The sequence below is a fragment of the Eretmochelys imbricata genome, chromosome 2, assembly GCF_965152235.1.
Source record: "Eretmochelys imbricata isolate rEreImb1 chromosome 2, rEreImb1.hap1, whole genome shotgun sequence".
Taxonomy (NCBI): domain Eukaryota; kingdom Metazoa; phylum Chordata; order Testudines; family Cheloniidae; genus Eretmochelys; species Eretmochelys imbricata.
The window spans coordinates 80827584-80853307 of NC_135573.1; the positions used below are offsets into that span (position 1 = coordinate 80827584).

The 25724-nt window shown below is 44.1% G+C and overlaps 2 protein-coding genes across 14 annotated transcripts in view; one reads left to right on the forward strand and one right to left on the reverse strand.

Moving 5' to 3' along the window:
* OSBPL1A (oxysterol binding protein like 1A) overlaps positions 1-4702 on the forward strand; it is a 154500-nt gene extending 149798 nt beyond the window's left edge. For all 9 annotated transcript variants that reach the window (XM_077810342.1, XM_077810341.1, XM_077810343.1 and 6 more), the window contains one exon: positions 3547-4702. In XM_077810342.1, coding sequence (XP_077666468.1) covers positions 3547-3649 — 103 coding nt within the window. In that variant the 3' untranslated portion in view covers positions 3650-4702. The remainder of the gene's footprint in view (positions 1-3546) is intronic.
* Positions 4703-6171: 1469 nt separating this feature from the next.
* On the reverse strand, positions 6172-14539 carry CABYR (calcium binding tyrosine phosphorylation regulated). Of its 5 annotated transcripts, none has more exons than XM_077810357.1 (6): positions 14503-14539; positions 13322-13501; positions 13162-13215; positions 9440-10462; positions 7181-7828; positions 6172-6252 (listed from the first exon to the last, which is right to left on the reverse strand). In XM_077810357.1, the coding sequence occupies exons 2-5, from the start codon at positions 13467-13469 to the stop codon at positions 7185-7187; spliced, it is 1869 nt and encodes a 622-aa protein (XP_077666483.1). In that variant the 5' UTR covers positions 13470-13501; positions 14503-14539; the 3' UTR covers positions 6172-6252; positions 7181-7184. The 5 variants fall into 5 exon arrangements, with proteins under 5 accessions (XP_077666483.1, XP_077666486.1, XP_077666485.1 ...); XM_077810360.1 differs by having other exon boundaries at positions 10154-10462; positions 13943-14536; XM_077810359.1 differs by having other exon boundaries at positions 7181-7333; positions 13943-14536.
* Positions 14540-25724: the final 11185 nt, after the last annotated feature.

Genomic DNA, 25724 nt, shown 5'->3' on the forward strand with positions numbered 1-25724 from the left:
AAAGTCAGTGGGGAATGGGCCTTCCCAAGTATATCTTTTTCAAAGCCTTTTACTCTCATTCCTACCCTTTAGCAAGCCAGTATAGCTCTACCCTGACACAGACGATTCTGCTTTGAAATTTAGACTAGAAAAATCTAGCTGAAGGTTTCCAGTGGGCTCTGCACCAGACTCATGAGGCTCATCACCCTATTTCTCTTTCCCAGAAATTGAGCTCTGCTGACTAGCACGCAGTTAAGTGTGGTGGGCTGTATTCCATCCTTTGAGAAATGTTTAATGATATCATTCCAAGACAAGCATTGTAACGGAACAGCACAGTGTTTCTGGAGTGCCACATAGCCTCTGGGGTTGGGTCTATAAGTAGTACGAGAACTCTCCACTGGTAAGCAAATCCGACTCTTCTGCACACCCACATTCTGAGTGGTAATGCCACGTAATCATACTGTTTGTTTTACACAGAATGTCTAGTTGTAACTTTGAGGTGCATTTTTTTTCCTTTTCCAACTGAAGTCATTCAACAGCCCAGGGTCCCAGGTTTGGACTTGTCTGATTTCCTTCTCTCCCCACCCCACTCGCACTTTTTGCTTGGTTTCTCAAAGTGCTTGGCTTGGCTTGGCTTGCCCTAAGACTAGCACAGAACAATGTTTTTGTAATTCTTTTGAGTTAATATATGGCGAAGTTCTGGACGCACTTGGTCTCCTCTCCCTTGTCAGAATGCCAGGGTTTATTTGTTTCAGTGACTCTGAATAATCCAGTGTGCGTTCTAGGTTTCCTTACCTTAACAACTACTGTAAGTACACAAATTGCAATAGGTAGGTACTGCATGCTTTCCAGACTCTTCCTATCAGTTTCCCCATTATCATTCTATGTCAGGAATTCTTCAGTTTACTTGAAATAAAAAACAAAGTGGGGGGGGGAATTTTCAAGGATTGCTAGAATCTAGAAACCATCTGTTTGGACAATGGCATTCACATTTGGCATTTCTGATAAGAAGATCAAGGTATGGTCATGGAAAGCTAGGTTGCTTTGTGGTCTCTCTATTTAAGAAAATTATGCAGAAAACAATCCATATTTTGAGATGAACCCTTCTATATATTTCCAGGAATGTTCAATCCTCTGTTTAGGGAATACATAGCTTAATATCTTCAGTGACTAGTCTATGGTGCAACCATCAATAACTACGCACTGTAGAAAAGTGCACTACTTCAGGCAAGATCCCTATCCTTTTGTCGACTACGGTCTTCTTTTGTCTACTCTTTTCATAATGGCAGGATTTTCATAGGGACTAGTGATTTTGGGTGCCCAGTTTGAGACACCTTAAAGGGGCCTGACATCAGAGGGGGTTTGTTTGGGTGCTCTGTTTGATACCTGATTTTTCCAGAAACAGTCACTAATCCACTTTTGAAAACCTTGGCCAATGGTCTAAAGACTGTGTTAAGCTCCTTGGCACAAAGACCTTATCTTTCACTGAAACACACTGAACACCTAATGCTGTTGCAAGCAATATTAGTGCTCTCCTTTCCTTTCTCCTCCAATCACTCCCAAGGTAGTGGTTGATCTTGTATACCCTATATCCTTCACAACCTTAGCCCCTGCTCCATTCTCACTTCACTGGGTGTATGAACCCTAACACTATTCCCAGTAAACTAAATTTTGCTTCTATAGCACCACCCACTAGAAATAAGGTGTACATTTTTAACAGGAAGGGTAATTAACCATTGGAACAACTTAGCAAGGGCCACGGTGAATTCTCCATCACTGACAATTTTTAAAATGAGTGGATGTCTTTCTAAAAAATCTGCTCTAGGTATTATATTGGGGCATTTCTATGACCTGTGCTATACAGGAGATCAGACTAAATGAACACAGTGATCCCTTGTGGTCTTGAAATGTGTGAACTATGAGCAGTAGATCAGATAGATATAAGTCGTGCAACGATTTTGCTGCATCTTCCAGAGTCCTTCCTGCTCAGCTTAACTGGTACTTGGCACAGAATAAGAATGATTTAAAGACTTGGACAGGTTGTTGTACAAGGTATAGTAGATGTATGTCACCACATTTTTAAATCTAGATAGAACATGCTACAGTTTGCAACCTCATTTGATTACGTAACAGACCATAATAGAATGTACTGTGTGTATATATAAATATAAAACGCTGTCAGCCTTTCTGGTTTTTAAAAGGCAAAATTTATATTCCTAAACAACCGCAATATGCTCAACTTCCATTTTATTCAATCTTTCTGAAACCTTAAGGTGATGCTGAATAGTTCCTTATGCTTGAGACAATGTTAATTGCAGTGGCGTTTACAAAGCAAGGATTGTTCTGGGGTGAATTAAGCTCCAAAAGGAGGCTGAAGTGTAAGCCATAAAGCCATGTACAGCAGGGGCACTCAGATGCCACAATCATTGTTTGTTTGGCAAATACACAGGCAGATTTTTAAAAAAATCTAGTTCACCCCTCTGAAGGCTGGCCCTGTGTAATATGATGTTGGTGTGAGGCAGAGATGACTAACGGGGCACAGATTTAAAGACTGGGGAGAAGGTTGACATATTGCATGTTATGTTAATAGGGGTGTTTGTTTATTGGAGGGAATACCTGTGAGACTTATCTGGGCTGTGGTAAGATGTGCTTCCTGATGTATAACGTACAAACGAACACATACCATTGGGTATCTTATGATGTCGTACTGCTCGGGGGAGGGGAGGAGAGTTGCTGACACTCAGGCCATAAAAGGGGACTCAATGCTACATCAGAAGTGTACTTATCAATAGTATGGCTCCTTCATACATCTTACCTTACAAATGTGTAACTATCAGTGTTTGTGAATATACTGGAGAGCTGAAAACATTCTCAGACTTGAACAATAAGTGAAACCCTAGTATTTCTAGCAACAGGCAAGCAGAATCTACCAGGAAGGATGAAAATAACTTGCTGCAGATGAAACCGATCTCATGCCCTAGAATGGCTCTACGGTGTATGTCTCACATAAACACCAGTATTTTATAACTATGCAGAAAACTTGCTGGAACTGTTCTGTATGATTTGTTCCATCAAGAGAGCTGTATTGCTTTTGGGAACCAAATCACCACTCCACATTATCGTGAGCTGTGGTATTTGACACTTACCGAAATAATGGTTTCAAAATCTTGGGGAAATCAGGATGCTAGTGAAATAATAGACTTCTGCTTTCAGGAATGCAGTGTTTGCAGTGTATCTGTGTCCTTGTGTAATAAATGGTTCTTAAATGCATGCCAAAAATGGCTTCTTCAAAACTGCTTTGAAGTAAGTAGTTTCTTGTACAACAGTCTCTACCACCTACTCATCACAACATATCCACATTGATTTCAGCCAGAAACCATTCTGGGATTGTAAGGGAGAAGTCTAGCAAATCAAGACAGTCTGAACTGACTTAAAACAGTGTGGGGATGCAGCACTGAATTCTCAGTATACTAGTTTGAAAACCACCATGAAAGATGCAACAAAGCAGCTTTGAACTTTGTTACAATGAAATGTGCTCAGTCACAGACACACTGTCCTCTCTTACAGGTGGTTCCATCAAGGTCCCAATCCCTACACTGGTGCACAGGACTGGCTTTACTCTGGCAACTACTGGGACAGAAACTACTTTAATTTACCTGACATTTATTAAAATGTCAAAGGGAGGCCATGACTAATGCAAATTAAGTCTTAATCTTTTTAATTTTCCTTGTTTCTAGTCAGTTTTTCCAAGAGATGAGAAGTTACTGAACAGGATATTAAGTATCTCCTGCAGTAAATATGGTGGTACAGATTTGAAAGGCTATGGCGAGGAGAACGTGGACAGAACTGCTCAGAGCTGTCATTTTTCTGATGGGTTAGCGCTACCATATTTGCTGAATACATCTATGTTAAGTCTCGGTGGATAGCAAATAGAACATTTGAAGGTGTTCTACTGATCCTTTCTTTTAATGATTATGCTGGCACAACAGCCCTTTGGGGTGGATTTATTGTGGCACAGAAATGTTTAAAAGCACAGGTACGAATTGCACTAGTCTGTGCTTAAAGCTAGGAGAGGGCAAGTTATTTTTGTAAAGATTTACTTAACTTTCATAAGATGGCTTTCTCTCAGAATCCTGGATTCCGGTCAGCGATTCCAGAACTACTATCCCCCAAATGTTCACGCTGTAGGTTACGCTGGTAACATTACTCAAAGTATTTATTCCATGTTTAGTGCAGTGTTTTGAATTTGTTCTTTCATGTTTTGTTACCAGCCTCATTTTGTTAAGGAATTAAGAGCCATTTAAAAATCTGATCTGAACTGAACACTAGTAAGAGGTTTAAAAAAAAAAATCTATTTACTGCACTAGAAAATACAGGTGCTTGGCACCATTGTTGTACAATTGCAAAAACTTTTTAAAAATCAGGACCCAGTGGAACAGAACTACTGGAGAAATTAAACTGCACCTGTGTGTGCACTGTACAAATGCATAAGACTTCCTCCTAGAAAGTGTGGTTTGAAGTCAGTAAGGCACATACGTGGAGACTACTGTACACACCAGCTTTAACTCCTTTTAATTGGGGTGCATTAAATCTTATAGAAATACGTAGTTATACAGACCTGGGGTACAGAGCTTCCAGCTGCTCTTTGTATACTATTTTAATTGCTGTCTGAAGGTTAGTGTTACATTAATTGCTACTAAATAAAGGCTTTCCAATGCTCTGATTTCTCAGATTCATTTTTTTTTTTTAATACTAGGGGTTGCATCAGCTGATACAGGTAGATGGCTTTGCTCCTATAAAGCCATCCTGCTGAGTGTGGCTTTAGCTTGAAGTGTCTGAAAGCTTGCAGTTCTGTGTTCATAAAGTATGTCGTTGCAGTGATTTCCCTGGTAAGAACTGTGCTCAGCAAACGAGGAAAACACTCTCACTGCAGGAGCTGAATCATACTGGGTTCTCATGCATCACTACAAGTAATCTGTTCTACTGAAGTTGGTCTCAAACTTTGAAGGATTTTGCTATCCTGAAATTATTCTGGAAATTTTATCTCCCAATCATCCCCCACCCCACTAGCCTCATGTGACACCCTTGACTCAAACACTGACCTAGGGGTTTTTGAAACTGATTAAGTTCCAGTGAAAGGACTCAGTTCCAAATATTGTGTGTTTGAAGAGATTGCTTCTTTCCCTATTTCTATCCATTATTCAGTGGCATATGCCTCCCAGGTAAGTTTCTTATCCAGAAGCTGGTATCTACTCCAGAGCCCCTCTCCTAGTGGCTTCCTTTATTTTCAAGCTGGGGCAGAGATGACTACCTGCTTCCTACATCTTAAAAAGAAGAGCAGGTACCAAGAGGAGGAGCAATCACTAGGGAACTCACAAGGCATAAAGACTAGGGCTCTTAAGAAAATTGCTTTGTGTTTGTATCTATTATCTTAAGATTAAGATGCTGGATAATTAAAATCAGCATCTTCTCTAAACATTTAAAATCCCCCAGAAATGACATTCTCAAGTGACCACTGACACTGAAATAAACTTGAGACTCCAAAGCTATAGCAAAACTATACTGTGTCTTCCATGGCAAATCTAAGGTCCATTATAATGGGTTTTAACTAAAGCACCTAGAGCTTTGGTTTCTTGTATGGCACAGGGCTGCATCTGCTGTCTGTCTAGTGAGATTTTTTTTTTTAAACCCTTAATCTCATTGACTCCCTTAATTAATAAATGAACAGTGTTGAATTAGTGCCACACCCCCAGCAGTAATTTCTTTGTTTTGGGACATTCCAAGTATAAGGACATTGCTTAATGAGTTTAAGTCCACAGCTTTGACTCTGAATCTATGCCAGGAACAGATCTGTTGCATAAGGCATGATCTACCCTGGAAAGGGATTGTGTGGAACTAATTTGAAATCAGTTTATTCTGTGGTTTTCTTATGAATGTATGTTTACAGAATATTACATGGTGCACTTGTCTATTAGCTAAACAGCTCCAGGGGCCTCAGACAACCAAATGCCCCTGCCACTGAGGGGAAGCATTCTTTTCTTGTGGGTTATAAATGAGATTGCCTTTGCTGCTGGTGGATGTTTTCCCCCCTTGGAAGCTTCATTATCTGCTTCTCTTCAACAATCTGTTTGTATTCTGCCAACATTTGAGAAATGCAAAAAAGGACATTCTAATGGATTGCATTCATTTTGAGTGCTTGTGGTAAGTTAATTTATTATTTTAAGATGCAGATTTCCATCCTGGGCTGTTCACATGACATCATCTCCTCTTAGCCTGTTAAAGAAATAATTAATTTAGTTAAGTACAGAGAGCATTATGTTTTCTCACTCTCCTCCCTCATCCCTGACACACACATGATCCTTTCGAGAAGGTGGGCTGTTGCCTACCAGGCTACAGGGGGGCAGCTGTGAAATATCACTCTACCATCCTAGACATTGCTCATGTCAGGCTTGTCTCCGCTAGAGTTGGAAGATGTATATGCCAGTTGGAGGAGACAGAGCTGGACTAGCTCTGCCCAAGCTTAAAATCAGAAGTGTAGCCACACTAGTACCACCTCTTTAAGGATTGTACTGGGGCTCACTATCCCCTTGCACCATTACATGTACACTGCTGTTTTTCATGGGCCTCTATCTTCAAGATGGAATTTACACCTGCGTGTACCATGGACATGGCGTATAAATCTACAGTGCCTGCTGCTTTGATTTCCCATTTCAAACATCTGACAGGTTTGATGTGCTAATTTTCATCTAACTACCAATTTATAGGATTTGCAAAGGCCAAGTACAACAGAGAAACCAGCTCAAAACTGCTTGCTCCAAAAAGGTTTGATCTAAAATCAGAAGTCTTTCACTACTTTCATTTAGGGGACAGAGGGTCAGTGTTTGCTCTGTATGCCAAGTATAGTAGCTTTGCATTAGTGCATCAGAATGGTAAGAGGAATGAGGCTGTCCCAACCACTGTCAAACTGGCTTCAAGTCAAACTATACTGGTGGCTAGAATGGTAGCCAAAGCCAAGCGAACTTAGGTTCAGTGGAAGTTATGTCCTCAGCAATTCTGAAATCCAGGCTACATTTTAGGAGCTTAACTTTAAGCCTCCAAGTTCAAAAACTTCAGCCTCTGGTTAAAGAAGTCTGACTATAAAGCAAAACTTAAGTTGCGAACATCTCCCTAGCAGACCCAACCACAATGTGAAACTGCCTACCTTCTCACGAGTCTGCTCTGCGGACCGGGCCAGAAGTAAATGTAATCTCTCCTGCTATACCATAGCTTCCTGCAAAGGGATTTATGGCTGCTTGGTTATCACCAGATGCTGAACCCCTCTTTGCGGACATTACCTCATCTAAGGGTATGGCAACTGAAAGAAAAACGGGGGTTGGTGGTCTAGCAGTTTCTTGTGCAACATTAGAATTGGGGTTTGGAGTGGCCATTTTCAGATCTGCTGGCCTGGCAACTGGTACAGGTACTGTAGTGAATCTCCTCACAGCACTCGTGTCATGCTGTGTAAGGACAGCATGGCCAGGAATAGACTTCCAGTCCTGTACATTCTGAACTGTAGAGCCCACTAATATGAAAGGTGGTGCATTTCCCCTCTTGCTTTCTTCCATCATCACATAAGTTGGAGAGGATACTTGTGGTGGTGGACCTTGTGGTGTCAGCTGCTGTTGTAGGAACGGTTGTTGCTCCTTCCCACTAGATATATAGAGGGTTGCTTGGGGATAAGGAGCACCAGTTCCAGCAGGAGGAAGGGGTGGTGGTGACTTTCGACCTTGTTGGCTCAAATCAGTTAGACAATAGAGAGTCCACACATTAGAATATGGTGGTGGTTGTCCCGCTTCAGTTGTTGCCATTGCTATAAAATAAAAATTTAAAAAATTGCTGGTATCAGGCGCTATGAATTGCAATCATATTGCAAACTCTTACATATAACATGCCTATACTTATGTATGCCATAAGAAAGCATGTTAGAGAAGACTGACTGGGATTTTTGCATAGCTGACATGAAAAGAACAGCAGCAGAACTGGTGCTGGAGTTATGGCCAAAGAGACCGTTAACTCTTCCTGTTCTAAGTCCCTCTTTTCAGTGGCTTTTAACATTTTCCTTTTGGGCTGCCAAGCCTGAGAGATTCTGAATGGCCAGCATCAGGGGAATTGCTACAGTCTGCCCCCCATCCAAAAGTCAGTTTTGTCAAAACTTAAATGTTTTGGTTTATTAAAACCAAACAGAAAAATGCATCTGGACCCAGGGTAATATTTTTATAGCTGGACATCCAAAGTTAAACAGCAATTTCTATTTAGCTGCCACACAAAGTACCATGGGAGCTTAACGTTTTACAGCCAATGTTTTCAAAGGATAATCTCAGAAAGAGAGTTTATCAACACCCAAACAGGGATCAGAAGAGGTGTGCTGCCTCCAACATAACTACAGCACCACAACACCGTTATTCCTTACTTCAGCCATGCAAATCCCTTGGTGTTACTTAACACAATAGTTTGGTAACATGCTTTGATAAGTCTTAACACCTCTACCTTTCCTGGGGCCTGGAAGGGGCTCAAGAGGGGTTCTGCAGTAGCAGCGGGAGTCAGGCAGGCACTTCTCACTGGAGAAGGGGACACAGGAGGGATTCTCCAGCTGGGAGCAGGGGGTGGGCTGGGCACTTGTCACAGAGGACAGAGAAGAGTGGGTTTGCAGCTGGGAGGAGAGAGTGTGCATAGGGTACTTGTCAGGTGAGGAGTTTGTTCCAGTGGCACCTCACCAGGAAGACAAGTGCCAGACCCTCTTCCCATCTGCAGAACCCCCTGCCAAGTGCCTCGTCCACCCACCTCAACCCATCTGCAGAACAGGACAGTGCAGGCAACCACCACCATTTCTTTTTTAAATGCAAAAACTCTATGTTAATGCAATGGCTAGGGTTTAAATCTTTCAAAGTGAGGCCACATTCAAAGTTCTGGCCACCCCCGCATCACCCTTCCTCAGCCACAAGGCACATGTATTACATCTTAAATCTCTGCCATTGCCTCAAACTGTGTGGCTCACTTTCAGCAAGACCCTTTCAGAGCTGTTCAAAAGCACACCCCCACATACCTTTTGTGCTGGGGCTTCCCACTCTGGCTCCTGGAGTAAATGCTGTCTGCACCTCTGATGCTACAACAAATCAATTTGCAGGAACCTGTGAACGCATGTTCCTCTGATGCAGGCAACACTAATCCAAGAGCAGTTATAGGTCTTACTCACAATTAGTCACACATTTTGTAACAAATTGCAGAGAGATCTAATATCTGTGCATTGGGGCCAGGCGATTGCAGAGGGAACCAAAGCTCCTTACGTGCTCTAAAGTGAGGAAGTTCAATCTCTCCCATAGCCTTGCACTGGCGTAGGTGCTTGCATTTAATAATTTAGCGATTGAGTTACAGCACTGTTAACCTGGAATATGAAATTTTCATTAAGATCGGGCTTTCTTACCTGACATAATAAAACCTTGCTCAGCTGATGCCATTTGCGCTGTAGTTTCCATTCTTTCAGGGTCACATTCTGCATCATCTGCACATGGATCTAAGAGTTTAGTGCATGTAAACTGACCTGCATTTAGTGAAGGCATTAGTGGCTGCTGAATCTCTATTAGACAAGCTACTTGTTCTAAAAAGGGAATTACTATTTGCTGCGGGAACTGCTCTACGTAAGGTGGAACCTCTCCTTCAGTAGCAGGCTCATCGTCAGTATGTATTGGCATAGCCTGAATGGTTGATGTAACCTCAATTTCGCTTTGGGAAGGCACAGCCTCTAATGGATCTTTAGGAGGAGATGGTGGTGGTGGTGGAGGAGGAGATGGTGGAGGAGCAGGTGGTGGTGGTTCATCCTGCAAGGGGTTTGAGGAAGCTTGATCTACATCACTTGTTGATCGTTCAGCCTGACTGCTGGAGGGCCCTAGGACAACATCACTTGTTGATCGTTCAGCCTGACTGCTGGAGGACCCTAGGACAACAGAGGCCTGACTTTGAACCGCTGACTCCAGCCTAATGGACTCTGCAGAACCCTCAGCGGCTGGGGTAAGTGTAGCGTCTTCAGCAGCACCTTCTACTGGTGCAGCTGTTGTGTTCTCTGAGCTCAGAGACAATTCAGGAAGAGACTGCACACTTGTTCCCACATCCTTCATAGAATGAACAGAATCAGTGTTACCTAACATCTGTGCAGCAAGCTGCGCAGGATCAGCTGGGACATAGGCAAGTTCAGGTCCCTTAGGGGATGGTTCAGGTCCCGTAGGGGATGGTTCATTTTCTAAAAGTTCGCAGTGAGTCGATGGGTATTGGGTAGTTTTGCTGCTGTATTCAGGTTCAGGGCCTTCGTGCAACTGGTCCTCCTCTGTGTCTGTGGATTTTTCCTTTTGTTTTGGTTCCTCAGAAAGTGGAGACACCACACTTATATCTTGCATAAACTTGTCTCCAAGGTCAGCTCTCTTTTCTGGCATTCTATCAGTCCAGCCCTCTACTAATTAAAAGAACGCAACAGTAAGTTAGCAGGTGCTTCCAACGATCGCTGTACAACCTGCCTGTTTAATACTTTATCAAGGCTTTAAAGCAGGGGTAGTCCATAGGCAGATTGCGGGCCAAATTCAGACCACCAGAGGCTTTGAACTGACCCTGAAATCTTTTTATTTATTTTTATTATTTTCTCTGGAGTCAGGACCTTGACTACACTTTGACCAAGATATTTGGACCTTGACAAAAAAAAAAAATGACTACCCCTGCTTTCAAGTGAATTTGTCAGGTCATTCTAGATTCAAGAGGTAGACCATAGGATTTCTGTTTGCCTGTTAACACACAAGCTAAAAGTCATGGAGCAGGAGATGTAAAATTTTACTAGTGCTAAACCCACCCTCTCTTTCCCCACATCATAGCAGCCATCTTCTTCCCCACACCATCACCACCACCAAAAAAAAAAAAAAGTTGTGGGCAAAAAAACAGAAGAGTCAATAGGAAAAGGCAAATCAATCCAACTTCAAGCAAGTACTTAACCTGAGAAATGTATCATTCCCTTTGGAACCTACCTGGAGCATCAAAGCATTCTGGATTCATACAAATTATGTTGGGGACACACATCACAAATCCCATGAAACTGGAGTGTTTGCATAGCCCCTGCCCCACAGGTCTTACCTAAAGAAGCAGCATGTATGTGTCAGGGGGAGACGCGGAGCAAGGTTTTGGCAGTAGAGATGGGGGGGTGGATTTTGGAGAGAGAAATAGGAAAAACTGATGGGATTTTCATGGGTATTATGGTTGAAAACATGAAAAAGAGGAGGAGAAGAGAAGGAGCTCCTTTTTTTAAATTGTGTTTAGTCTGTTGGCCACTGCACATGCAAAAATGGCATCGCATGGAGGGAAGTGGGAAACTGCAGGGAAGAGAGAGAGATCTTGAGGGCAGGGGGAGTGAGTTGGTGTTGAGATGGTACCTAATGTCATGTGTGGATAAGATCACCCAGAGAGGTTCCAGAGGAAGAAGGAGCAGGAATGCAGAAGAGCTATAACAAATCTAGAACCCTCTATTCATGCCAAATTTGAACTCTAATAGCAAAAAAACTCTCTAAATTACACACACTGACTGGCAACCCAGCCTCTCTCAATGCACACACCATTTACAACCCAGCCCCGCAATCAGAAAGCTCCCTTCACTGCTGCAGGAAAAAATAGGAGATAAACACATGTAAGTGATCTTCTACAGGCACAACCGCTGCCTTGCGTCCTTAGCACTTTCCTCCCCCACCATCCACCCTATTGCTTTCCCAGGAGCATTTGTTCTGTGCTGGGGCACATCGACTAATCCCTTCAAAGGCAGTCACCAGTTTAGGACACAGCATCAGAGTGATGAGGATCATTCTCCCTGTACCTAATGCCCAGGTGTGCAGCACACTACTTAATAAATTGCATTGTTCTTACCTTTCAGTTAGTCATTATGATTTGTTTTTACTGTATCACCAAGAGGCTCCCACTGAGATTGGGGTCCGTGTGTTAGGCACTACTGTATAGACATTGTGAAACAATTCCTGTCCCAAACTGCTGACAGTCTGAATAGACAAGACAGACAGAGCAGGACACGAAAACAGAGCCACAGAGGCAAAGTGACTTGCCCGAAGTTGGAGCAGGTAAGGGGGCAGCACTCAAATCTTCCAATTCCTACTCTGGTATCTAGACCACATGGCCTCCTGTCAGTTCTGAGAAACACAACCAGTAATAATTTCTTCTCTCAGAGCACCAGCCCAAGCTACCGAAATAGCTTTAGAGTCCTTTTAGCTGGAGCCAGGTGCATTTTCAAAACTTACTTTCTGCACAGTTCTACCTGTGATGTCACAAAGACAACCTGCAAGTCTTAAGAGACCTGGTCCAAGCCTGTGGCATCATGACAAAATACTGGAGGGGGGGAAGAGACCCTTAGCTTCCAAGAAGCACCCTTTCCCCTTATCTAAAGGCTGGGAGGAGAAAAGCCTGCCATTTTTGTGGCCGATGACTGAATACCTTTCCAACAACTTCCTTTACAACTCCAACAGGGTCACATGCAACTGAATAGAGGGGGAGGGGCAGGGGTGAGCAAACTGAGGCCAGAAGACTGGGTCATAATGGAGTCGATAGGTGAGTGAAAGGTCAGTTCAAGACGATGCAAGCAGATGACTGATGGGTCTCCAGGCCAATAAGACCAGACTAATTTCTGATATATGACATCATTAATGCAACACCTGCTAGTACTCTACAACTGAGATTTGGCCCCTTGTGACACAGTCATGTTACAATCTCTGCTAGAGAAATTCTTTGCTAAATGGAAATATGGCACTTCAAGTGCCAAAAACAAGCATTGTGTAGACGAGACCCTAAACTGAGAGCCTGGATTCCCCACTACCCAGCTGCAGCACCAAAGCCATCTGTCTGCAGGGATTCCTGTATGTACTTTAGGGTCCCATCCTGTGAGGGGTCAAAGGAAGGCATTTGGCATCTCATAAAATTAGGCCCATACTTCGTAAAGGTACATTGTGATGACAGATCCTAAATAACTTTAAGTTACTATTCATAATGAAAATGGTCAAAAGATCATTTAAAGGGGATTGTTCATGACCATGCAGGTTTGAATGTTTTAATCACAATACACTGTATTTTAAAACATAGGAGCTTAATAAGAGCAGCATTTGACACCTTTCTTACCTCTTGTGAAATGAAATTCTCTAACCAGGTCTGTTATATCCAAATTAGGATTTTCTGGAGGTAAAAGTATAAATTAAGATGGACAGTTTGATTAGCATTCTGCAGTAACAGCTTTTCAAATGTACCGAATAAGTATCACAGCATATAAGCAAGAACAAACCTTCTCTAAATGCAATTAGCTCTCTGAAGTAGAGAGCTGCAAACTCAGTGATATTGCTTGGACTGGTTTTGAGAACAGCTCTGCTCACTCCCTCGAGTAAAGTCTTGAGGCCATATGGAACAACAAGCCTGGGTTTTGAAGAATGCATCTTTGTCGATTGGCAACAAATCACTCTCACAACTACAACAAAAAATATCTGAGTAAGTACTGTGTGTAGCCTCCTAGGCTAGTTCCAGGCTTTATCACCATGGCAGATGATGCTGATTCTCCTGGGCCCTCTCAATCCCCAAGACACACTAACTTCCAATGAGAAAAGGAGTACTTGTGGCACCTTAGAGACTAACCAATTTATTTGAGCATAAGCTGTCGTGAGCTACAGCTCACTTCATGGGATGCATTCAGTGGAAAATACAGTGGGGAGATTTATATACACACAGAACATGAAACAATGGGTGTTACCATACACACTGTAAGGAGAGTGATCACTTAAGGTGAGTGATTACCAGCGGGAGGGGGGGGACCTCTTGTAGTGATCATCAAGGTGGGCCATTTCCAGCAGTTGACAAGAACGTCTGCGGAACAGGGGGCGGTGGGGGGATAAACATGGGGAAACAGCTTTACTTTGTGTAATGACCCAACGTGTTGCTCAGAAAAGTTCAGCCATTGCCCAAAACGAAGTCAGCGAGTTCCTATTAAAGCACCAGCTCTCAGGGACATCACCAGTTTCTTAAGCACTTTTGAATTCTTCAACTTCTCTTTGGGGTTATTTTAAACATAATTCAGCCACTAATTTTATAAATCCAGATTTTACGAGACACTGAGCTAAAAACTGGTCCTCGGTTCCCCCGTCTGCAAGGTGGGACTGGCACAGACATCGCTGAAGGCCCGGGAGATCCCTGATGGAAAGGGGGGGCGCGTTACACTCAAGTCAAAGTGCCCGTGGGCGGCGCGGTCCGTCGCCACCACCCCCGGCTCGGCTCGGCTCGGCTCGGCCAGGCAGCGCCCTGCACAGCCGGGACCGGCTCCGCCCCACCCGGGGTGTGTTCTCCGCCTGGGACAGGCCCCGGGGAACCGAACTGAACCAACTAGGGGGCGAAATCTTGCCCCCCTGCGCAGCGGCCCTTTAACCTGTTCGCCCCCGAATATCAACCGGGGCCGGGGGCAGCGGCTCCAGCCCAGACCTTTGCGCTTCCTCCTCCTCCGCCACCGCCTCCCTTGCCGGAGCCTCCTCTACAGGGCTCCGCCGCAGGCGGGGCCTTTTGTAGGTGGGGGGTCGTGGTGGGCGGGGCCAGGGGAGGTGACGGAGTGCCATTTGTGAAGTCACAACGTCTTCTCCGCACACACCTACCCAGGCCGGGTGGTCACCAATGGCGAGGGGCGTGGCCGCCCCGGGCTCACAGCCAATGAGAAACAGGGATTTCCCCTGCGCTTTCCCCGGCAGCGTGTCAGCAGCTGGCTTCAGGGCAGAGGTGGCGGCTTCTTGGCCGGTACTCCCAGCGCCGGGCTTCCCCGCTCTCTCCAGCTGGGAGAAACTGGGCCCAGCTTCGTTTTGACTTCGATTCCACCGTTCCACGCGGGGTCTGGGTTACCGAAATACCGTCTGAAAACAACCAGGCCCCCGTCTGTAAATAAAGGATTGATCGATAAGTGATGACCGCCTCCCACCCGAACTAGAAGTTCGGGCTTTCCTTGCATGAGGTGGGGCGGGGAACTTTTACGTTTTTATGCCCGTATAAAAATGTCCCCACCCGTCTAATTTTTTAAAGTTTCAGAAATGCCAAATTTTAAAAACTAGCCGCAAAACGCACCTGGATGAGGCTGCTGCCATAGGCTTTTTCCCCAGTCTAAATTGGAGCTTTTAGGCAGAGCAGAGCTAGCCCACTGGGGGCCCTAAGCAGGAATATTTCCCCCTCTTCCCCCCACCTCCACCCACATCATACAAAGCTGCTCAGGGCCCTAAGCAATAGCTTAGTCTGCTTTTGCCTAGTGCCTGCTCTGCTCTTAGGGTTTCATGTAAGCAGCAGAAAGTACTGCAGAGACTGAATTGTAGTAGCCACTATTAACTAGAATTGTATTAGCTCTGCTTTCTTACATAACTCAGGCTTTCACCTTTGAACAATATTAAAAAACTACTTATCTGAAAAACTAAACATACCAACGTTTCTCACCCCCATTGCATATAAAATAATAGGAGAGGAGAAGAGCGAGGGGAGTAGTTAAAACAGATTGGAGATTTTGCTACAGTAGATTTCAGTTTCCTTGACTATGACAGACTGTCAAAGTCAGCATAATCCTAAAATCAGAGTTATCAGTGTGCTAGCCTTCACTGCCCTCATCAGACTTTCCACTTTGTGCTGGGTCTAGGTGGCGCTCTGGCCAAAACGTGACCCAGAACAGTATGAGTTCAGATCTGGCCTGCCTCGAGCTGGAGACCAGACTTTCTCTAGCACAACTGCCTCTGTACCAGGCTCCCAAAACAAATTACCACATCATAAAGGGCAACTTCTTTTCTGGCTTGTTTGTAGAAGCAGAAGACAATTCATTATACACAAGGGCTTTGCCAGCCTCTTACAGGTATCTTAAGGCTTGTCTTCATTGCAACAGTTAGTTTGCATTAGTCCAGTTACTCCTTTGGAGCTAATTCAAGTGAGTAGACACATGGCCAGTGAATTGGTTACTGGAGTAATTGGATTAGTAGTTGAGTTCTAACTCAGCTGCTGTATCCCCATTTCATTACTAGCTTGAGCACGGTGCTTAATTTGTAATGAAAGAGGTGCTGGGGCTCAAGCAATTTTTTTTACTTCCATAACTGATGCGGCAAGCACAGTTGCTGGGGCTCTGAACTGCCACACCTAGAGGTGCCAGGGCGCAGCTCTGGCAAAAATTACGCATGGCTTCAGCATCAGCAGCACTCAAGCCCACCCCGTCCCTGAAGGGCCAGTTAGCTCAAAGCACCACTTAACTTGAGCTAGAAAGTTGTGTGTGGATGGGGGTTGGGTTAGGGGCAAAACGTGAGTTATAGCTCAAGCTACCATGCAGTGAAGACAAGCCCTTAGAGCTTTATTTTATGTGCCTTCCTCCGCCACCCCCTCCCATTCTGGGGGCTGAAGGAGTTCTGTATTTTTAATATCACACCTATATAGATTGCAGACACATCTGCACTATGAGGATTATAATGGCATAACTATGGCACCACAGCTATGCCAGAGTAACTCCGTAGTGTAGACACAGCCTACAACAAACTCAGCTGCACTAGGCTAGCAGCACTTCAGTGGGTGCTTAAATAAAGTCTCACACAGCACATCTAGCTCATAGGAAACTTTCTAAGGAATATTGCAATTCATGACATCAGCATATTGCATCGAAGGCTTGGTCAACTGACAACGTTATTCTGTGGAGTTGCCTGAGTTTGTGTATTTAAAAGGTATGTATGGGGTAGGAGAAGGGGTGTCACAGTTCTGTTAACATGTCTATCACCTGGGCATCCAAGGACAATTAGAATTACTGAAATCTTTCAATAACCTTACCTTTCAAAGATTTCCAAATACATTTTTACTCCATTTCTGTATCCCCTACTATAAACAACCACACAAGCCTCCTCTTCCTTCTTCTATAAAAATGGCACTTCCCTTTTGTGGAGGACATTTAATCTGTCTGGTCATATCTGAACTTTTAGTCAGAGGTATGGGTAGGAGTTTTTGTGACCTTACTAAATAAGTTTGTGTAGACTGACGTGAACAAACCATTATTGGGTTTTCTACATTTTTTTATTTATTAAAATAGTATGACCTCATATAGTACATTGCAGTTGTTCAACCCTTCTCCCTTAATTTTGCTAATGGATTACTATTAAATAAAACTATTTAAAGTGGCAGGTAAAATCAGTTAGAATTTAAGTCTATAAAACAACTTGATGTGAAATATTTTCACGTTTACAAGTTGGGAATGAAGGAAATAAGGAAAAGTAATACAATTTTAAAATAAAATTGCTGAAAATTAGGTCCTTTTTACAATCTTAGTGAACCATGTGACCTGTCAGCACTTCAGAACATTATGTATTTCAGATTCTTTCTAAGAAATTCATTCAATGGGTGATAGGGTGGTGTTGTTTTTTAAAGCCTATCATAGATTAGGATGTCCAAATGTTGTTAGCAATTTAGACTAAGTTGTATATTTCAGTTCAAAAACCTCAAAGTATTTTAGTGCCATTAAACATTTGAAGCAGGTCATTATTTTGTTGCTTAAAGCTCTTTATAATACATTAAACTCAGTAGGAATTCATTCACAAGTAACAGGTTTCAGAGTAGCAGCCGTGTTAGTCTGTACTCACAAAAAGAAAAGGAGTACTTGTGGCACCTTAGAGACTAACAAATTTATTTGAGCATAAGCTTTTGTGAGCTACAGCTCACTTCATCGGAAGTGAGCTGTAGCTCACGAAAGCTTATGCTCAAATAAATTTGTTAGTCTCTAAGGTGCCACAAGTCCTCCTTTTCTATTCACAAGTAACAGATCCAACCACATACTGTAATTTTATTTCTGTTGTCTCTGGTCAAAACACCATAGGGGCCTATATTTTGAAACTTTAAAGAGTGTTAATAGCCTTGAATTTCATCCTATTCATTTCAGACCATTTTTCCAGTTTGTCAAGATAATTTTGAATTCTAATTGCTTAATCTGAGCTTCTGAAATGGATTATTAAGGCACTGAGGGGGGGGAAATTCAACTCCCTCGTAAGCTAACTTCTGAAAAAGACCTACATAGATAAAATATATGCATGACATACAAGATTCTTCATGAAAGCTGAAAAGTAGTAATTACATACCTTCCGTTGTACTCTTGGGTCCTTATATCTCTGTTCAGGCTTGGCAAGAATTCCGATAAGTCTGAGGTTCTAAGATGCTGCATGCAATGGCAGTTGATTTGTGCCATCTCTGGTGAAGTACTCAGGCTGCCTAAAGTGATCAGTTCCTTTTGAATAAGAGGTGAAAATATTCCCCTAGCAAGAAACAATAAAAAATTAATATGAAGTCACAGTACCTATAAGTTGGTGTGTAGGAAGGTCCATACGTGGTAATCCACTGAGAAATGTACCATCTGAAAAAAAAAACCCTATCACATAACCAATTATCTCTTCACTAAAGAAACTCCTCCTTTCAAAGGCTTCTCACTCTTGGACAATAAAGACCTGGACTACACTACAAAAATAACCATGTTAAAATATGAAATATTGGTATAGCACAATTGTTGTAGGTTTGCTTGCCATAAACAGAAAAAAAACCAAAACAGAAACCAACCAAATATGGCTGGGGCTATGTTTTAACCTTGGTAGATACCTAGGTTTGAACATGCTTTCCTAGCACAGTTATACCTTGTTTATGGCCACGCAAACAACACACACATCTGGGCCCACAATCATGTTTCACAGCTGTGTTTTAAAAACTTGGTTGTTGTAGTAAAGTGAGAGATTTAAAATTTCCAAGTACGTCTCTAAAAGAAAAAAGTCCAACTACTTTCTCACAGGCAGTGAGAAACAAAGAATAAAGTGAACAGGTCATGACTAGTAAGATTAACTAGATTTATTTTCACATATGGAGAAATAAGATACATCATCTTAAAAGTCTAATAGAGGACTAAAATAATAGATAAATAAAATTCATGGGTGTGGGAGGTACGACAATTAAGGTAACCCCCTGCCTGGCAAAGCAGTCTACATATGGATTCCAGTTTGGAAGCCAAATTTAAGCAATAGGATTTAGTATGCAGAAAAGACCACAATGGCTGCTTTACAAGTGTCCTGGATGCACCTGCCTCCTACAGCAGAGGCTTTGACATAACTTCCAGGTTCCAGGTCTGCAAAGCTGTAACAGTGAAATTGCAACCCAACTGATGTTTAAACATAGTCCTCTTGGAAAAAGCAAAACTTATTAGTGTCAACTGAAACAAAAAGCTCGGTGGGTTTTCAAAGACCTTCAGTCCACACCAAACAAAGACTCATCTGTGTTGAGCTTGAGAAGACAGGCTTTTCCAGGTTGAGAATGTGTGGTGAAGGGGAAATCAGTCTGGATGACTGATTCATTTATGTCGAACTCCATTAGCACCTTTGGAAGCAGCCTAAGATAAATCCACCACTCCACTTTTACTTGAAGAGTTTAGAATAAATTGGACCAGACATTAGGGCCTGAAGTTCACTCCTACCAGCTGAAGTTCCTTCCCCCAGAAAAATGAACTTCCGTGAAAGAAACGAACTCACAGGTGCAGAGAGATTCAAAAGTATCAGCTTAGTTAAGACAACATTAAATAGTCTATAATACAAAGGCTATTTAATAGGAAGGGTTTCAGTGTATCAAGCCGCAATGAACCTGACAACTTGACACTGCAAAGAAACTGGTCTATTTTCAGTATATTAAATTAAAGGCCAAAACATCAGCCAAAGGATTTGAATTTATCTTTAACACTGACCCTAGCAATGAAGGCAAATGAGCAGTTTTTATGTGGGGCATGAAAAGGATCCTCAGATACCTTTTACAACTTATAACTAAACCTTTCTTACTTGTTACTAAGTCTTTCTGACAGATTCCCTTGAGCAATTAGGATGAGATGAAACACCTTTTACAAAAACACCCCAGCTTTAGACTTCTACCTTGTTAGGAGTCATGCTCATAGGGAATGGTATCGTAAATTGGAGTGTAAAGAGGTGCCTTGGGTCTGTGTGATCAGATATGGCAAGTCTCTGAATCTAAAAGGTTAACCCACTGTCACCCCTAAGTTGGGAACCATATTTGTCTTTGGTTGTAGAAGCATAAAAGGATTTTCCCATTTGTCTCTCTTGTATCTGGTTTGGAATTTTGCTACAAATGGCATCAGTGGATGGAATAGAAATCTGTTTCCAATACAATATTGAAAGGATTAGATTTTTATCTGGAAATCTCAACAAATGTCAGTTTCACTGTACACAAACAAACAAACATTATTTCCATTGATAAATCAAAATTTACAGATAGTAAAAGCAGGAAAAGTGCTGCTTGAAAGCTTATTATTTAGGGATATTTACTTTGTCACCATCATATGTCAAAATATACAATCTCAACATCTACAGTCATTAAATAATTATTTGCTGGCATCCCCATAATTTCCTGCAACTGTGAACATTTACACTGATAAAAATAAAAAAAGCTTAAAAATAATTATCTGTAGAAATTATAAAAATAATCAAATTCTGCTAAGCCTAAATATTTTGCTACTGACCAGTGTAGAGCACAAGCCATTGATAATTGTCCAGAGGTGATATGACCAGGTCTTTCTCTCATATCCCACTCCTAAAGACCCAATTCACTACCTCCTCACTCTTTGGGTATGTCTACACTACGAAATCAGGTCGAATTTATAAAAGTCGGTTTTTAGAAATCGGTTTTACATATTCGAGTGTGTGTGTGTCCCCACAGAAAATGCTCTAAGTGCATTAAGTGCATTAACTCGCCGGAGTGCTTCCACAGTACCGAGGCTAGAGTCGACTTCCGGAGCGTTGCACTGTGGGTAGCTATCCCACAGTTCCCGCAGTCTCCGCTGCCCATTGGAATTCTGGGTTGAGATCCCAATGCCTGATGGGGCTAAAACATTGTCGTGGGTGGTTCTGGGTACATATCGTCAGGCCCCCATTCCCTCTCTCCCTCCGTGAAAGCAACGGCAGACAATCGTTTCGCGCCTTTTTTCCTGAGTTCCCTGTGCAGACGCCATACCACGGCAAGCATGGAGCCCGCTCAGGTAACCGTCACCGTATGTCTCCTGGGTGCTGGCAAACGTGGTACTACACAGTTTGCTACACAGTAGCAGCAACCCCTTGCCTTCTGGCAGCAGACGGTACAGTACGACTGGTAGCTGTCCTCGTCATGTTGGAGGTGCTCCTGGCCACATCGGCCAGGAGTGCCTGGTCAGATATGGGCACAGGGACTAAATTTGGAGTGACTCGACCAGGTCATTCTCTTTAGTCCTGCAGTCAGTCCTATTGAACTGTCTTATGGTGAGCAGGCAGGCGATACGGATTGCTAGCAGTCCTATTGCATCATCTTCTGCCGGGCAGCCATGAGATGTGGATGACATGCAGTCCTTCTGCACCGTCTGCTGCCAGCCAAAGATGTAAAAGATAGATGGAGTGGATCAAAACAAGAAATAGACCAGATTTGTTTTGTACTCACTTGCTTCCCCCCCCCCCCCCTCCAGTCTAGGGGACTCATTCCTCTAGGTCACACTGCAGTCACTCACAGAGAAGGTGCAGCAAGGTAAATCTAGCCATGTATCAATCAGAGGCCAGACTAACCTCATTGTTCCAATAAGAACAATAACTTAGGTGCACCATTTCTTATTGGAACCCCCCGTGAAGTCCTGCCTGAAATACTCCTTGATGTAAAGCCACCCCCTTTGTTGATTTTAGCTCCCTGAAGCCAACCCTGTAAGCCGTGTCGTCAGTTGCCCCTCCCTCCATCAGAGCAACGGCAGACAATCGTTCCGCGCCTTTTTTCTGTGTAGTCGCCATACCAAGGCAAGCATGGAGGCCGCTCAGCTCACTTTGGCAATTAGGAGCACATTAAACACCACACGTATTATCCAGCAATATATGCAGCACCAGAACCTGGCAAAGCGATACCAGGCGAGGAGGTGACATCAGCGCGGTCACGTGAGTGATCAGGACATGGACACAGATTTCTCTGAAAGCATGGGCCCTGGCAATGCATGCATCATGGTGTTAATAGGGCAGGTTCATGCCGTGGAACGCCGATTCTGGGCTCGGGAAACAAGCACAGACTGGTGGGACCACATAGTGTTGCAGGTCTGGGACGATTCCCAGTGGCTGCGAAACTTTTGCATGCGTAGGGCACTTTCATGGAACTTTGTGATTTGCTTTCCCCTGCCCTGAGGTGCAAGACTACCAAGATGAGAGCAGCCCTCACAGTTGAGAAGCGAGTGGCAATAGCCCTGTGGAAGCTTGCAACACCAGACAGCTACCGGTCAGTCGGGAATCAATTTGGAGTGGGCAAATCTACGGTTGGAGCTGCTGTGATGCAAGTAGCCAACACAATCACTGAGCTGCTGATATCAAGGGTAGTGACCCTGGGAAATGTGCAGGTCATAGTGGATGGCTTTGCTGCAATGGGATTCCCTAACTGTGGTGGGGCCATAGATGGAACCCATATCCCTATCTTGGGACTGGACCACCAGGGCAGCCAGTACATAAACCACAAGGGGTACTTTTCAATAGTGCTGCAAGCTCTGGTGGATCACAAGGGACGTTTCACCAACATCAACGTGGGATGGCCGGGAAAGGTACATGACGCTCGCATCTTCAGGAACTCTGGTCTGTTTCAAAAGCTGCAGGAAGGGACTTTATTCCCAGACTAGAAAATAACCGTTGGGGATGTTGAAATGCCTATAGTAATCCTTGGGGATCCAGCCTACCCCTTAATGCCATGGCTCATGAAGCCGTACACAGGCAGCCTGGACAGTAGTCAGGAGCTGTTCAACTACAGGCTGAGCAAGTGCAGAATGGTGGTAGAATGTGCATTTGGATGTTTAAAGGCACGCTGGCGCAGTTTACTGACTCGGTTAGACCTCAGCGAAACCAATATTCCCACTGTTATTACTGCTTGCTGTGTGCTCCACAATATCTGTGAGAGTATGGGGGAGACATTTATGGCAGGGTGGGAGGTTGAGGCAAATCGCCTGGCTGCTGGTTACGTGCAGCCAGACACCAGCGCAGTTAGAAGAGCACAGGAGGGCGCGGTACACATCAGAGAAGCTTTGAAAACCAGTTTCATGACTGGCCAGGCTACGGTGTGAAAGTTCTGTTTGTTTCTTCTTGATGAAACCCCCCACCCCTTGGTTCACTCTACTTCCCTGCAAGCTAACCACCCTCCCCTCCTCCCTTTAATCATTGCTTGCAGAGGCAATAAAGTCATTGTTGCTTCACATTCATGCATTCTTTATTCATTCATCACACAAATAGGGGGATGACTACCAAGGTAGCCCAGGAGGGGTGGTGGAGGAGGGAAGGACAAGGCCACACAGCACTTTAAAAGTTTACAACTTTAAAATTTATTGAATGCCAGCCTTCTTTTTTTTTGGGCAATCCTCTGTGGCGGAGTGGCTGGTTGGCCGGTGGCCCCAACACCACGTTCTTGGGCGTCTGGGTGTGGAGGCTATGGAACTTGGGGAGGAGGGTGGTTGATTACACAGGGGCTGTAGTGGCAGTCTGTGCTCCAGCTGCCTTTGCTGCAGCTCAACCATACACTGGAGCATACTGGCTTGGTCCTGCAGCAGCCTCAGCATTGAATCCTGCCTCCTCTCATCACGCTGCCACCACATTTGAGCTTCAGCCCTGTCTTCAGCCTGCCACTTACTCTCTTCAGCCCGCCACCTCTTCTCGCGCTCATTTTGTGCTTTCCTGCACTCTGACATTGTCTGCCTCCACGCATTCATCTGTGCTCTGTCAGTGTGGGAGGACAGCATGAGCTCAGAGAACATTTCATCACGAGTGCGTTTTCTTTTCTTTCTAATCTTCACTAGCCTCTGGGAAGGAGAAGATCCTGTGATCATTGAAACACATGCAGCTGGTGGAGAAAAAAAAAGGGATAGTGGTATTTAAAAAGACACATTTTATAAAACAGTGGCTACACTGTTTCAGGGTAAACCTTGCTGTTAACATTACATACATAGCACATGTGCTTTCATTACAAGGTCGCATTTTGCCTCCCCCTACCGCGTGGCTATCCTCTCAACCCTCCCCCCTCCCAGTGGCTAACAGCGGGGAACATTTCTGTTCAGCCACAGGTAAACAGCCCAGCAGGAACGGGCTCCTCTGAGTGTCCCCTGAAGAAAAGCACCCTATTTCAACCAGGTGACCATGAATGATATCTCACTCTCCTGAGGATAACACAGAGAGATAAAGAATGGATGTTGTTTGAACACCAGCAAACATACACTGCAATGCTTTGTTGTACAATGATTCCCGAGTACGTGTTACTGGCCTGGAGTGGTAACATGTCCTACCATGGAGGAAGCAATAAGGCTGCCCTCCCCAGAAACCTTTTGCAAAGGCTTTGGGAGTACATCCAGGAGAACCACGAATGCCAGGGCAAAGTAATCCTTTCACATGCTTGCTTTTAAACCATGTATAGTATTTTAAAAGGTACACTCACCACAGGTCCCTTCTCCGCCTGCCTGGTCCAGGAAGCAGCCTTGGGTGGGTTCGGGGGGTACTAGCTCCAGGTCCAGGGTGAGAAACAGTTCCTGGCTGTCGGGAAAACCGGTTTCTCCACTTGCTTGCTGTGAGCTATCTACAACCTCCTCCTCCTCATCATCATCATCTTCTTCGTCCCCAAAACCTGCTTCCGTGATGCCTCCATCTCCATTGAAGGAGTCCAACAACACGGCTGGGGTAGTGGTGGCTGAACCCCCTAAAATGGCATGCAGCTCATCATAGAAGTGGCATGTTTGGGGCTCTGACCCGGAGCGGCCGTTCGCCTCTCTGCTTTTCTGGTAGGCTTGCCTCAGCTCCTTAAGTTTCATGTGGCACTGCTTCGGGTCCTTGTTATGACCTCTGTCCTTCATGCCCTGGGAGATTTTGACAAAGGTTTTGGCATTTCGAAAACTGGAACGGAGTTCTGATAGCACGGATTCCTCTTCCCATACAGCGATCAGATCCCGTACCTCCCGTTCAGTCCATGCTGGAGCTCTTTTGCGATTCTGGGACTCCATCAGGGTCACCTCTGCTGATGAGCTCTGCATGGTCACCTGCAGCTTGCCACGCTGGCCAAACAGGAAATTGAAATTCAAAAGTTCGCGGTTCTTTTCCTGTCTACCTGGCCAGTGCATCTGAGTTGAGAGTCCTGTCCAGAGCGGTCACAATGGAGCACTCTGGGATAGCTCCCGGAGGCCAATACCGTTGAATTGTGTCCACAGTACCCCAAATTCGACCCGACAAGGCCGTTTTAAGCGCTAATCCACTTGTCAGGGGTGGAGTAAGGAAATCGATGTTAAGAGCCCTTTAAGTCGAAATAAAGGGCTTCATCTTGTGGATGGGTGCAGGTTTACATTGATTTAACGCTGCTAAATTGGACCTAAAGTCCTAGTGTAGACTAGGGCTTTGATTTCCAAAATGGGTGGTCATGATTCAGGTAGACAACCTGATTGAGTCCATGACTGATCATCTCCACCTGTCTATAGCTGTCATAGAGGTGGCCATTAGGAATGTTTCATGGAACCATGCACAATCCCACATCTATGGGGCTGTCACAGGATGCATAATTGTATTTCTCTCTGCTAGCTTATATAAACCATGGTGGCCTAGTTGTCTGCCTGAATCATGACCACCCATTTTGGGACATCAGCAGTTAAGCAAGTGATTAGGGGC

Coding starts and splice junctions, on each gene's coding strand:
- CABYR (XM_077810357.1), bottom strand. CDS start 13,469: ATGCATTCTTCAAAACCCAGGCTTGTTGTTCCATATGGCCTCAAGACT. Junction 13,216..13,321: donor GCTAATTGCATTTAGAGAAG/GTTTGTTCTTGC, acceptor TTTTACCTCCAG/AAAATCCTAATTTGGATATA. Junction 10,463..13,161: donor AGAATTTCATTTCACAAGAG/GTAAGAAAGGTG, acceptor TCTTTTAATTAG/TAGAGGGCTGGACTGATAGA.